We start from the raw sequence: 12832 nt of genomic DNA, 5'->3' as shown, positions 1-12832 counted from the left end.
CAATTGGGACCAAAGGATACAAAGATGTAGTCATCCATGTATCTCTTCTTGAGGTTGTCCACGATGGCGTCCTCATTGATCTTGCTGAGCAGCACCATGTCATCCACGCCACTGTGTTTGACATTGTGGCTCTGCCAGTGGTACCGGTAGTGCCCCCGGCTCCCCTGCAACAAAACACAAACAATGTACAATTGTTAGTTGACTGAGAAAGACACAGTCGGATGGCAGGGACAACTCGACAGTCTGACATCAAGGTTACACAGATGTACTGCTACGTGAATGAACTATGGCTTTAAGGCCTCACTCAGATGCTGAGGTCGTGTGGTCACGATGCTTAGATAGTCGAAAGCCAAGGGGAAAATGCTTTTTATCACTCCAGCAAAAACCTCAACATGTGGACATTATGTCATCTCAGCAGTTAAAATAAAGCCATGTTTACTTTGAAAGAGTGCAAGATGGGATTCCCAGAAGTGCTTCCGTGTTATTTGTCCAAGTGTTAAAGATGCTCTGACACAACTTTTATCCTCATTCGACCAATCTGGTTTCTCCCTACATTCCTGTTTTTGTTTTAGCTGAATGAGCCTCTGCAGAACTGAGGTCATTCATCATGCGCTATGAGTCAGTGTTGTCTGGCTACTGTGGACGAGAGTCACAATGTGCTCTGAGGAGTGAGTCTCTTTCTCCTGGATGGAGAACCACTCAAAGCCGCAGGGAGCGTCCAGAACATTAGTCAACACACAAGTTAACTCTTGACATCCTCCGTCCTCAGTGGGAAAGTGTAGGAAGAGGAAGGAGCTGAGAGGTAATTTAAACAATACTCTCAAAGGGAAAATAAAATCAGTTTCCTTCAGTGACACTTCTGTACTTTATGTAGCAAGAATTTTATTTGTCTATATATTTTTCTGATTCTTAAGTAATAATGTCTATTCTAAAGCTGAGCTTCAAAATGTATTATTTAAAAGCAGTTAAGTAAATTTTCACCAATAAACTGATTAGACTCTGAGTAAACAGAACAGACAAACACATAAATGAATTAATTTTGTTCAACTCAAAGTTATCAAGTTATCATGTCTTAACTTGTTGATTTTTGTAATTTTTTCAAGTTGGTGAGCAATTTTCGTTTTTCAGTGTATTAGACAACTATTGTTTCCAAGGTCAATTAAAAATATAGAAGAAATCCTCAAAGTGCTCAGATAATAGATAATTATCATAAACATAATCCTACTTTACTTTACTTTATTTGGACTTTCAGTGGGTTTCACATTTGCCAGTTGCAAGATAATACAGAATACACCTTATAAAACAAATCAACAACTTAAGTTCTATTCTGTCTGGGTGATTTCCAGGTTCAAGCTTCCTGTTGAAAGGAAGTTTTCTTTTCTAGGCTGTTGCAAATATTTGCTCATTGTGGAAAAAGTTGAGTTTCTCTCTAAGTATGGTCCAGTGCCTTGTAATAATATGTGCTTTGATTTGGCGCAATACAAATAAAACTAACTTGAAATAAATTAAAATTTGTAAAAACACTCAAAAGACACACAGTTTCCCTCACACTAGAAACAACTAGAAGAGAGAGAAAGAATAGAGTAGAGACAAATAGTAAAAGACAAAACCCTGGTGAATATCAAGGACCACATATAAACACTACAGTACAAAATAAAACAGTGGAAAGTCATTCTGCTTTGAGTAAATAACTTTAAATTACTAAATTAAGGAGGAGCGCCAACAAGCTTTTAATATCCTCCAGGGTGACTTTATTCTTTACAGCAGCAAAATTAAAACCGCTTTACAGACTTGGTCGTAGCATGGGAGATGGTGAAGAATGTTAACAGCTTTTCAGCCTGACTCAGTGAGTATTTTCTCTCAGGAGGGAAGCAGCAAATTATAGCTGGATTAATTCTCCAGATCACACCCATTAACAAGTTTTACAACTTTTGAGGTGCGGCAGAGGGAGATGCTGATTTCCTTCCTCCCTTAGCAACCACGACAACCATGAAATGGTGATGTCTCAGAGTGTCTCAGGGAGTCAGAGAAACCACACAAATGTTTGATGTGTAGTAAGTAGAAGAGAAAAAAAATAACATCATACTTCAACGCAAACGTCAAGAGGAGCCACAGAGAAGAAATTGCTCTTTCAGGATGAACAGACAATCAGTATGATGTTAATACAGATTTGACTGAAGTAGTTGTTTTGAGTTTCATAAAAGAGTTTCAATGTTTGGTCAGAACATTGTGGATGTCGACATTGAGCAACTTCCATAAGAGCTGCATCCTCTGTGGCACTATCATGCAAGAAAAGCCCATAACCTCTTCAGGACATACGGTAACATTTTCACCAACAAGTAGCAGAAGCTGAATAGATTTGTGTTCATTCATTTGAGTATTCTCTTAGGGGCTGACTGGGCCTCAACGATGTCCACAACCAGAATCCTGTATTTACTCTTCTTTATATCACCAAATGTTCTTTTTATTCAGGCAATTACTGGGTATCCTTTTCGCTGCCACCTTCTTATTAAAAGAAGTACTCTGGCAAATGAAAAACCCTTTTACTCTAAAGGCAGACATTAAGAGAGCGCTGGCCCAACCACAAAGTGAAAACAATTGAACATGCTATATTTAACCTCTCTCTGCAATGTCGGGAATGACAGTGAGCAGATTCGAGGAGGGAGAGCTAATGAACTTGAGGCGTAGGAGGTAAACGTCAAATAGTCAGAGGATTCTTTCATCTGTTTTGACTTAGGCCTTGTTTAATGAGGTAAGAGGAGTAAAAACTATATTCTTACCCAAAGGTGGACTGAGGGAGTAGCTGCACTGGGAAAGAGGGCTGCACACATACACACACAAAGACGTCTGGGAGGTGCCTGAAACCACCGCACTCAGCTCCCCGGCACCGGAGCGGCCGGGGGTTGAAGGTCAGACACTTACAGTAGATACTTAAGTCAACGTAGTGTGGATGTATGGGTGCTGGGGTCACTTCAAGATTTTGAACCAGTAGATATTTATGAAAAGGCTTCTTCGTGTTAACATTCAATTTTGAATACTCCACCGTTTGAATCCAAACTAAATATTTTTACTGTGTACAAATCTGAAAAAATGGTGAAGTCATGAACTTTTGGCAAAGCTTTTTACAGAAATCAGGATTTTCTTGTGATGTTGATGACACAATAAACTCAGTGAGTTAGCTGATGCTCTTTATTCCTGTAATCCTCTATTCCATACGCATATTTCAAATTTGCATACAATATAACTATATTAAAGACTATAGGGGGAATTGGATATATTGGTTTGGTAAAAATAGCAACAGATTGTATTAGAGAAAATAACTGGTGTATGATTAAATTTACAGGCAGATAAAACAAAGTGAGAAGATTGATGGAAGACTCAGGGAGATGAAGTCTTCAGCTCAAAGGAAGTCTGAGTTACTGTAGGTCACACACACACACACACACACACACACACACACACACACACACACACACACACACACACACACACACACACACACACACACACACACACACACACACACACACACACACACACACACACACACACACACACACACACACACACACACACACACACACACACACACACACACACACACACACACACACACACACACACACACACACCAATATTGGTGGCCATAACAACATCTCCGTGGAGGAAACAGAATTCCTGCTGAGCTGAGCAACACAAACACAGTTAAGAAACGAGCATCCGACATCACCAAAACATGATCTGAATATCTGATATCAAAACAACAGTTATTAATGGAAAAAAAAGTGTTTAATCCGAGAGTTTAGTCTCGATTCATTTTCCTTTGCTAGGATAATTAGATCGTCCAAAAACCAAACTACAGGACCAGACCTTTTCCCAGAAGTTAATACAAAGGAATTTCAACACCAGACCTGATCCATAAGCCGAGGCTTTCCCTTCATGCAAATACCATCACCATATATGGAGAGCAGTGAGCAGCTCTGGCTCGAGGTACAGGAAATGGCTGGGTTTGATTCAGTATCATAAGCGGCACTTTTCCCCTCATTTCTCTTCTGTGTCGTTCTCCTTTTCCACACCAGGATTTGACACACAGTCCACCATGTGTTAGGACTGCGTTTTTACCCTGCCCTCTGAGGCAAGTCTGGATAAATGCCATGAGAACTATCTCCTCTCTTCTAAAATAAGAAGCAACGATAGCCCTTAATCACTCTGGACCAAAAGTGTGGAGAAATCACACGGATTCAATACAAGTGATGAAAAATATGCGAGTCTCGCCACGAGCGGTCAAAGTTACTGTTCGAATAGCTAAAGAAGTGAGGGCTGACGTCTGTACAGAAGCACACCAAGTGTCCTGTTTGTCATCAACGGATCAAAAAAGGTATTTTGTAATGAAGGAAAGTACAATCTGAAGCATAATCGTCCGCATCTGAAGCTAAATCTAGCTTTTAAAAAAACACACCCTTTTACAGCAACAATGCGGTCGATTAGCTCATGTACTGAATGTGACTACAGGAAAATGCCCCACCAAGCATTTCAGCTGATATGACATTGGCCTGGAACAGATTGTCGTAGTCGAGCCCCCATATCAGATAAGACGTGGTGAATTAGATCAGCAGTGCTGCGATAGACAACCATGTTTTTGTGGTTGTGTTGATTGTGAAAAATAATAATTGAAATCAGAAAACATCTTTTTTTTTCGTTTAGAAAAGGTAAAGAGCGTTGGTTAAAAGAAAAGATGATGCTCCATTTAAAGACGACTCTGCGCGCATTGAATTCTACTGAATGACTGGCGAGCAGCCGTGATTCAGATGTGATAGCTATTTCCAAATTATTATCAGCACATGCCAAAGACTGTGTGATGAAAAGGTGGCTTGTGAAAGAGCCAAGAACATAAACCAAAACAATTCAGTAAACATGTGTCACACATTAAGGCACAAATTAAGGATAATTCCAGTTATTGTGAACAAGTCCAAAGAGTTTTCAACGAGACTCCAGGCCCTATGAGGTCCATTTTGTTTTGTTTTGGGAACCTACAGGGGGAATTTATAAATGCTCTCATTTATACATACATTTTGTGGGTTTTCTGTCAGAGTCTGTGGTTCAGATGTAGACACATCGGGTTGGTTGGACACCAAAATTAAAAACACCAGACAGGAAATCTGCTGTTGGTCCCAACATGAGTAGCAGTTGTTATTATTACACAGTCTTACACTAGAAAACAATGACACAGGTAGTTAGTAGTCTCTGGTTATGTTAAAGGTTTGGAGAACACACAGATTTATTTTTTTTCAGTCAAGATCTCCTACCCTCCTATTTAATATGTGAATATGTCTTTGGAGTCTCAAATTCACTGATTCGGCCTCCAGTTCTTACTGGGCTGTGCATATCAATGTTGAAGAAGGAACCAAAATTGCTTCTACTCTCAGGGCTCACCGATAGGGCCAAACATTTCTGGGAAACTCAGCCCTCCAGAATATCCTTTTTAATACATGACAACCAAATTCATATTGTCCTTTACATGATGTGCTGGTTCACTTTTTGTTTGTCTCCCAGGCTTCACTTTTCCAACAATGATAAACTTGAAAATTCTGTGAATGTGAAACATTCTCACGGACTCACTAATCATCTGTTATCTGAGCTGCCTTGAATGCACCAACAAAAAATGTAGAGGAATCAAAAAAATCGTATGCTTAAAATAATGGTACACTAAAGAATTAAATATAGATTTTTTTTCTTGTAATGCTATACAGCATTACATATATCCACCCATCCTTTAGCAATACATCAATACATGTACGTGCTTTGTCCTTGAGGTTTGCAGGTGGTGGGCTGGAGCTTACCCTGGCTGACATCAGGTGAGAGGAAGGGAACACCCTTCTCAGGTTCTCAGTCAATCACAGGGCTGACATAATCACAGACAACCATTCACAACACTCACTGGTCAAGTGCGACTGAAGAACTGAGAGGGCTCTAATTGCTCCCAAGACTGTCCACTCCTAAACTGTGCCAAAAGAAGTCAGGGAATAGCTCCAACACAAATTCACAGCAATAACGTGTGGGTTGACTTTGACAGGTTTTTTCCCCTCTTGTTGGAAACCAGAGTATATCTGGTTTGATCTAAACCAAAAAGAGCTCAAGGGGGTATTACTCTCCGAACAGCAATTCCACCTGGTCTCTGCTGTTTGCACTTTGTCCAGGATTACTCACTGTGTGTGTGTGTGTGTGTGTGTGTGTGTGTGTGTGTGTGTGTGTGTGTGTGTGTGTGTGTCAGAGGAGCAATGACCCACAGAAAGAGAGACTGATCCGGTCTGAACTTCTGAGGGATGGGATATTCATTAAGGTCACACTGAGCCACCACACACGCACACACACGCGCACACACACATTTCTTCTTCTGCTTCCTCTTAAGTGATGCTGAAAACTACAGATGAGACTGGAACTTGATTAAAGACTAAATCCACACTGAATTACATGGAGCAGAAAAACATTGCTGCACAAGTCGCTGCAAACTGTGGAAATGTAATGAGGTTGAAACTCTGGTAGCACTATAGATATACTGACAAAAAGAGGTTTTATGTGTGAAATATAATGAGTGACCCTGCACCCTCACATATTAAACATAGCTGATAAACTACTACTGTACCTTTTTAAGTATCACTGACAATCAGGACAATCAATTGCTCTGCTTTCCACAGAAATATCTAGAGAAAGTTGAATCCTAACACCTTCAGAATTATACTTAAAGACTGAAAAGAAAACAATAAGTGGTGAATCAGCATCTTAAATATCAATATTTCATTTAAAGGTGAAACCCTGCTGTAACATGGCCACACGTTGGCAGAACAACTTTATTTTTTTTTCAGTGCAATTTACCGTTATATGTGAATTTCTACCTGAAAGGGTTATGCTTGTTAACACGGCAGTGCTTTAACCTTGAATCCTTAGAAACCTTAAATCTCGCACTGCTCAGCTGATTTTCTGTGGATGTTTTTGGGAAGAATTCTTATTAAGTTTGAGTTTTGGTTCATACCTGTAACAAACCTAGAAAAGCCATGATACTTTTTTAGCACCTCATGGATTACTAGTCATTTGGAGAGGCTTCAGACATCACACCAAAGCCACTGGAAATGGTGCATTTGCAGGACATTTTAAGAAATTTGAGCCGTTTCCTGTAAAACGATCCACACCTGCACAGCCCAGAACTCAGAGAACGAGCTCTCTTGGCATCTGTGAAAGGCGACTTTGGTCACTTGCATGTAACTGGCACACCACGATAAATAATTCAACCAACAGGCTCTGCCCATGTCTAGATAGGTCACGCTGTTAAGGATCTGAACTGCTGAAGGTCACATACGAGGGAAGAATGAAAATAAATGATTATACATTATTTTGCAAGGATATGGCAACTTGAGAACTGACTGTTTGTGATGGCGTATTGTTGTGCCTGCAGGGCAGGGGCGAGCACTATCCCTCGGAGAAAAACAGGACATAATGATTATGTGTTAACAGATACTGGATGACGTTTAACACATCTCAGACTGAGCTACGCAAAGTTTCAGCCCTACAGAAGAACTTTCCAACTTTATCTAAGTATAGTAAAACTGTGGAAACTCGAGAGCTGCTTCTTTGAAACATCTCCAACAGAATCAGTCTCTTAAATTCATGGCAACAGCGATGAGGCCGCTAATAAAATATGATATCAAAGAAAATGTGGTTTAGGGTGGAACTCAGCTGAAATCCTAGACAAGAGACATGTCGCAGAGTGCTGCATTTCACTTTTAAAGCAGCCTCAGTAGTGGTTGAACGTAAACAAGCCATCTACAGTGGAAAGTCGTTCATGGCCATGCCTTGTGCCACAACAAGACCGTGTCAATCAATGAAATCCAAACCAGCATCTTCTCTTGTAGCAACTGGATACATGCAAATACATGTTGGAGACAAATTGCACTCTTAATCTAAAACCGAAGAGGAGGAGAAGCTCGACAGAGAACTTGGTTTGGTGAAATGCCACTAAAACCTGAGGGCTTTCTGTGTTTCGTCGGCTCATGAATCATTTCAACACACCCTTTGCATCTGCGAAGGCAAAAGGAAAATCGTGGACTTTGAAATTTGAGTTTTGACAAATGAACTGAGCAGAAAAGCCCAAATCTGGCATGTAGAAAAGAAATCTGTATGTATGTATGTTAACTTGAGGCAAGTGGGTTTCTCAAACTTCACCAAACATAATAATATCATATCAGACCCTGTTGTTTTTTCTCTCCTCACCATCAAGCACCATAGGCAGCCAATTTCAAAAAGATCAACAGGAAATACATCTGGTGAATATTCCTGTTAAGGACATGGAATTTGGTACATATGACTCAGCTGCAATTCACAGGAGGAAGTTCATAAATAGCACTTTTGGAAATGTATTTAGTTTTTTTTAATTTTACTGTAACCCTTGCTGCTGTAACTAACCATGTCAGGAATTCAACTGTAGCAACCAAACCCAACGCTGATGAAATCCAAGTTAATATTTGTGTTGGCCTGGTTGTGACATTACATTCACAAAAAGAGAAATCCACATGGAGAATAAAAGTGATTACGTGATAAAATCACAGTGACAACCCATTGCTGGCTCTGCTACTAAATACTGCACGACAAGGAGAAGCCAACCAATTGATGAATACAGCCAAGAAAGAAAAAAAAAGCATGTGGTCTTGTTCATTCAACTACTGCATGAATGTAAACTGATGGGGAATTAGCTCAACTTTTTGCAACTCTTAGTACTCTTAGACTGTATTAAGCTGAGTGTGTGTAATACACTGTAAAACTCTTCAACAGGAAACTATTTGGGGACTCCAGTGACTGTATGATTCCATAGTGAGAAATACACTGATTCAGCCCGAGCACGAGACATGTGCCAGAAAACACAACAACCAGCTAATTTTGATTTTGTTTCCACCCAGGCCCGTCACGTCTATCAATACAGCAGCTGACAAACCTTTAAAGAGCTTTAACTCAGCTTTGTTTTGTGTTGAACACGTTTCTGTGACTTTTTCCAGGAAGGTCTGTTCAAAAATTAACCATTTGCGACTTGATATTTGGAGGATATCACCGCAAAAGATATTCAAATATCGGCACCGAAATCAAAAGGTGGCATACAATTTTGACGAACGTCCCCAAATATTTAATTCCGCAAAGCAAACTGCGACGAAGAACAAACGGCACTGAGTGTGAGAATTCAGCTTCTTGTTAGCCATGGAAATCAAACTTTATTTTCTTCATGATATGACAGATATTTTAATTCCCTGTGCCATCACAGTATCTCTGTGAGGAAGTAAGGTCCAACAACAGCAATGCACAGGACAAGCCTGCAGCAACTGGCAACAAAAAGACAAATTAGGTTTACACTGAACAGAGTGTGAAGCTAACCACCGAGTCAGAGGCCAAACAGTGACAATGGGAAACTATTAGAGCAGATAAGCATAGGACAGCTGCAAGAATCCGACCTTGTTCCCTGTCCATGACGAGGGGAAGTCATACATGCAAATCGGCAGCTGTGGCAGGACCTGGTTGGGTTTATGATCTAAGTACAAGGAAGGTAAACTATACAAGCACAAAAAGACATTACATGAAGCCATACTGACAGCATTCTGTTCTGTCACAACTAAACAACATCGTTTTATACTTTATTATTTATAGCAAAAGAGAAGTGATCCGTTAGGTGTTGAGTTGCAAAAAAAGGATCCAATCCAGGCTGAGCAAGATCATTTGGTTTAACACCCGACACCTTTTTAAATGGTTAGTGATTGTCAGCACAGACACGATACTTCACTTCTACCAGTATGACGGTAGTGTTTATCTGCTGTGACCACCAAATTTAACTGTTAAATTTACACCCCATGGAGCTCAACAAAAATGCATCACCACTCTTGCTCAGTTGCTTTGTACATGGCCTTAGGTGATCACCTGATGTAGCTGCATCGTCTCCTCCTCATACTGAGAAAACATGGTGGCTTCGACAACAGAGCCGGTACTGCAGCCGATTCAAGTCCACTACGAGAGCCCTGCAGAGCCAAACTGTGCATTGTACTGTTGGGACTCAGGGGACGCAGTAAACAAACTGAGTCCCAAGGAGAAAAAAAAAACCCACTGAGTGCTCCTCACCTCACTGATATATCATGTTTCACCTTAACAAGAATACTAGAGGTCTTGTTGTCACCACTTGACAACTCAAATGATGAAACATGAAAATTAAAATAACATTGAGCCTTTCTGTGGAAATAATAAAGCCATCGCATGTCCATATAATGTTTAATTTGGCAGAGATGACAGGTGCTGTATGACAGTGAACAAATAAAGGAGAAATCACTCCAACAGAAACCAAAATATCAGTAAACCTGCTTCTTGCATCATGTGAACAGAGGAGCTGCTGACTAAGGCACTTTGATATTTAAAATATAGATATATGTGTTTAATTGTTAAAGCTCCATGCCTGAGTCTAAGCAACAACATGAAATATATTTTGGTCAATTAACAAGATGAGGTGACAGGTGAGTAAACTAGTGTGGGTGCAGGGTCAACAAGGAAACATTATTTATTGTCGCATGGGCATTTTCATCACTGGATGTGCTCATGTGAACAAAATATAAAACATCTGTTTGTAATGAATCCAAAGTTATGGAAATGTTACATTTCCATTGGAAAAAGAGAGAAAAAAACAAGAGCTGCAAAAGTAAGAAAAAAAGAAAACAGATCTGACTCAAATGCAGACGGATACCATGTGGAGAACTTGATGGAAGGTGAAAACTTTTATTCACAGTGTGCCGTGTATGTGCTTCTCTTGTCTAGAATGATTTACAACTAGTGCGACTGTAGGATAAGTCAACACGCAGGAGGTCCATCATCACAAACAGCAAAGCAGTGAAAACACTGCAGCTTTGTAATAAGGATGTATGGAACTGATCAGGAGAAGTTAGTGTGTGTGTGTGTGTGTGTGTGTGTGTGTGTGTGTGTGTGTGTGTGTGTGTGTGTGTGTGTGTGTGTGTGTGTGTGTGTGTGTGTGTGTGTGTATGTGTGTGTGTGTGTGTGTGTGTGTGTGTGTTGAACCACAGCGACAAGCCTAACGAGTTCCCCAGGTCCACAGAATGGGTGTTCGTCCTGTTTCCAGAGAGAGGGCTTGAATTCCTGAGCAAATCTCTACAGCAGTGATGGGTTTGAAAATGGAGCGCCAGCTTTGAAATGAAGGGAGAGGGGGGTTGCTCAGTACGCACCTCCCTGTTGGAGAAACTAATGCAAACCATCTGCTGTCATACCGACTTGCTATTCAGCATCTGGCAGAGAAGCAACCAGTGAGCGATGCTGGTGTCTGCTATTCCAGACAGATAGGATGACAATCAGACAGTTTCTCTCTCTCTTCTACTACATGAGATGCTCTCCTTAACCTCCTCCACTGTAAAGACAAAACCTGCATGACGCTGTCATCATTTTTGACGAAATCAGAGTTTTTGAAACCTCCTTCCCTTTTCTTTTAAGTCAAGATGTTACGTTTTAGACCTCAACACCATTATATTCATAACTCTCTCGTCGCTACTCTGTCATCGAGTATTTTCGGCTAAGTTACCTCACAGGGAGAAAACAGCTCCCATTCATTCACTCTGAAATGAACTCAACCATGTTACTACACTTGGGGCAATTACACAAACCCTGCACCCAACTTAAACACAGCGTAAACTCCAGAAAAGTAGATTTAAAGCACAAATAGGTTTTTGTTTCCGTTACAGTTCAAAGTGCAAAAGCTCTGTTAGGCTGACCTCTGTCCTTTAGTAAAGCAACCTACAAGTTCAAGTATATTGTGTGTTTTATTGTTTTATATCTAATATTTATCTTGTCTTTATTGTGTAATTGTTTGACCTGGGCATTGGACTACAACTCGAAATCAGCTAGTTGCTAAATTCAGTACAAAGCATCTATTCTACTTGTTTGAGATCAACCTATTAAGGTATTTTCACCATTTCTAAATTACTACAAGCATCTTTTGTGCATTTTGTTTGGTAAATCCGCCCACATCAGTTCATACTAGACATCACATACTCCCACTGTGACAGACCGACATCAGCCAGTAAGATTGGCTGATGGATCATTGGTCAGGCTGAATATAGTTTTAAAAAGCCATAACGCATGAAACGTACGGTGCAGATACATGGGATTATTCAAGAGAAGATAACTACATATATATATAGGATATTCACCTATTCTGTTAATCTTAATGGCCATGTTGCCAAAGACCCAGACGATTGAGGTGAACAGGATGAATGATTACGTCCAACAGACAGGTGGCCTCTGCCACCGACGACAGTGGCCCGGGGAGATGTTGCCAAAACACGAGGATGAGGCCACACTTCGTCCTCCATAACGGAGCTCTAGGCGTGTCAGGAATGGCATTCAGTAACCAGGAAAAACCTGTCTCCGTGTGCTGTAATGCACACACACACACACACACACACAGAGACATACAGAACACACACTCCACCTGACGTGCACCCTGGCTGCCTCTTCATTCCAAGATGAACCGGTTTTTTTTTAAAGAAAAGGGCTGCGCCTAAGCCACCTGACTGATGCTTTTACGTGACACCTCTCTGGGTGTCATCGGCCGCTCGGGGTCAATGTCTTGGTCTACTTACCTTCGCTCCGGCCGACGCACGTTATGTGACTGTCAGTCAATACTGCCAGAAACACAGCAACACTGCAGACGCGGTTTCTTACAAGGCAACGAGCAATCTGCCAATTAATTCAATATCATTTTAACAATGCCACTGACTACAGCCGATGTGGATCACGTACGGCTCTG

At 40.7% G+C, this 12832-nt stretch overlaps 1 protein-coding gene across 2 annotated transcripts in view; it reads right to left on the bottom strand.

The window, feature by feature from the left end:
* myo1ea (myosin IEa) overlaps positions 1–12832 on the bottom strand; it is a 44017-nt gene that overhangs the window by 30742 nt on the left and 443 nt on the right. For both annotated transcript variants that reach the window (XM_035627513.2, XM_035627512.2), the window contains exon 2: positions 21–164. In XM_035627513.2, the coding sequence (XP_035483406.2) occupies positions 21–164 (144 nt within the window). The remainder of the gene's footprint in view (positions 1–20; positions 165–12832) is intronic.

This window comes from Scophthalmus maximus, chromosome 4 (genome assembly GCF_022379125.1).
Source record: "Scophthalmus maximus strain ysfricsl-2021 chromosome 4, ASM2237912v1, whole genome shotgun sequence".
Taxonomy (NCBI): Eukaryota; Metazoa; Chordata; class Actinopteri; order Pleuronectiformes; family Scophthalmidae; genus Scophthalmus; species Scophthalmus maximus.
This window is presented reverse-complemented; position numbering and strand designations above follow the sequence as displayed.